The following is a 2201-nucleotide window of genomic DNA, read 5'->3' on the forward strand; positions in this document are numbered from 1 at the left end:
ATTAAAAGAATAATTTTATTTTCATAAGTTACTTCACTATTAAATTTATGCATTATGAGTACGTGTCTCATCACTTTCAGTTCGTTTACTACTTTTGCTTTTTTTAGATCGGTACTCTTCCCATTTTCTATGGTTAAGAATTTGAAAATCTTCTAAAGAAGCTATCGACTCTAAATATTTTGATAATTTAAGTAGTTCACGATCTTTGTGTCGATTTAAATGTGCTTGTTTAAAAGCTCTTATTCGAAGTCCTGACTGTGGATTCATAATAAAATTTCTTCTAATATCATCAAACATAATAGTGTTTTTAGCAGAAAACTGTTTATATTTTCCCCAAATAATCCCCAGAGGTTTAACATCTACAACACCATACTTTGGTGTATATACAGAAATCATAGCAAGAGAATCTAAATAAAAAGATATTTTATAATCAGGATGATTTGAAACTCCTAAAAGTTTCATTTTTTCATTAATCCACTTCATATTTGTTGCAGACCATATAACTATGTCATAATTTTTATAAGCACTTGTTAAAAATTCATGTAAATACGGTCGCATAAGTTCAATTCCAGTTCCAGCCACAGATCTATGATCAAAAAGAGTATAATCAATGTCTAAAACAAGTAATTTCTTTCCTTCTCTCAATGGATTTAATTCTTGAATTTTATATGTCTCAATTCGTTTTTGAATTTTAGCAAGATAAATTTCAGCCTTTTCAATTTCTACTTCTTCTTCTTCAATATCTAAATCATTTATTACATCAGGCATGTTTTCAGGTGCTTGACTGACTTCAGCAATATCTTCCTCACGAGAGCCCATCATCATAAGTTTAAAACCCTGTTTCAGATCTAATTTACTTATAATATCACTATCTTGTGCTGGCTTTCCTATTAATAAAAATCAATTTTTTATCATAAAAATATTAGACTGATAAAAAATATCAAATATTAATTTATATTATAATTTGATATATAATTAGTATAAAATAATGTAATAAAAAAAAAATATATATATAAAATGAAAGATTTTTATATTTTTGATTTTATGATATAAGTTAAAATCATATTAAAAATCTTCGTACATTTTATAATAAAAATAGTGATTAAAAAAATACATTTTTTACTATTTTCGAACAATTATATTTTATTTTTATATAGACTTTAAATGTCTATATATAATCAATACTTTCTAAGGGAATACATTTGATGTAACACATGTTTAAGTTATTAATTTATATTTCCTTTTGTTTTAAAATACATAATTATTATTTTAATTATTTTTTTAAATATTATATTCTTCTTATTATAAATAATTTTTTAAATAAACTTGTTTTTATTGTTTAGTAATCAAAGTATAACCTTTAAATTTAAGATTGAGTAGTTTTTGTCTCTCGGGTCTAACACCTGTCATTTTTTGAATTTTTTCTTTTAATGATAAAACTGTATCGTTTTCCTCTATATCAGTAATAGAATATTCTTCACCACTCCATTTTACAGTAATTTTTATTTCATTCTCCATTTAATTTGATTTTTATGATAAACAGGAAAAACGAAAATATACAATATTTCGGTATGCGATATATAAAGACGCTTACTGGCTCTCGTTGATAAAGAAGGTTACTATACTTTTATACTTAAATTCTTGGTAACGTATGGAGACCAAACATTCGTTTTAATGTTATATTTGACATGGCACATTCAGTTCTATTATGTAAATATAAATAAGCATTGCTAAACTTTAAGATATTTATAATGACGCATGCAAGTTATTGTTAAATAAAATATTCTTTCTAGAATTTGTATCTTTCTTTTGTATAACCTTACTTCCTGATTGGTCATAAAGTCGTTAGTGATATGACAAAGATTAGGATACAAATAAAAGAAATAAGGGGGAGAGTGAACAAATAAATAACGAAATATGTGTAGTGTATTTCTATAAAAAGCAATGTAATTTATATCGATCGATTTGTTACAATTTCAAAATGATTACTTATAAGAATAAATATCTTCATTTGTATGCATATAATATATATGTTTAAGATAATATTTATAATTTTAAAAATATTTAAGTTCTGGATCGGTCTACTAAATTCATATATAAAATTACATAACTGACTCCAATTCAGATATTGTACATGATATCCATGTTTTATATCCGTTCCTGAGATGTAGAAAGTATTAAACTTTGAAATAACATACTAT

The 2201-nt window shown here is 24.2% G+C and overlaps 1 protein-coding gene across 1 annotated transcript; it reads right to left on the minus strand.

Moving 5' to 3' along the window:
• Ublcp1 (Ubiquitin-like domain-containing C-terminal domain phosphatase 1) lies at positions 1 to 1731 on the minus strand. Its single transcript, XM_011498773.1, has 2 exons — positions 1359 to 1731; positions 1 to 887 (listed from the first exon to the last, which is right to left on the minus strand). The coding sequence occupies exons 1-2, from the start codon at positions 1516 to 1518 to the stop codon at positions 46 to 48; spliced, it is 1002 nt and encodes a 333-aa protein (XP_011497075.1). The 5' UTR covers positions 1519 to 1731; the 3' UTR covers positions 1 to 45.
• Positions 1732 to 2201: the final 470 nt, after the last annotated feature.

Source organism: Ceratosolen solmsi, unplaced genomic scaffold, assembly GCF_000503995.2.
Source record: "Ceratosolen solmsi marchali unplaced genomic scaffold, CerSol_1.0 scaffold30, whole genome shotgun sequence".
NCBI lineage: Eukaryota > Metazoa > Arthropoda > Insecta > Hymenoptera > Agaonidae > Ceratosolen > Ceratosolen solmsi.

Coding starts and splice junctions, on each gene's coding strand:
- Ublcp1 (XM_011498773.1), bottom strand. CDS start 1,518: ATGGAGAATGAAATAAAAATTACTGTAAAATGGAGTGGTGAAGAATAT. Junction 888..1,358: donor ACTCAATCTTAAATTTAAAG/GTTATACTTTGA, acceptor TTTTATTAATAG/GAAAGCCAGCACAAGATAGT.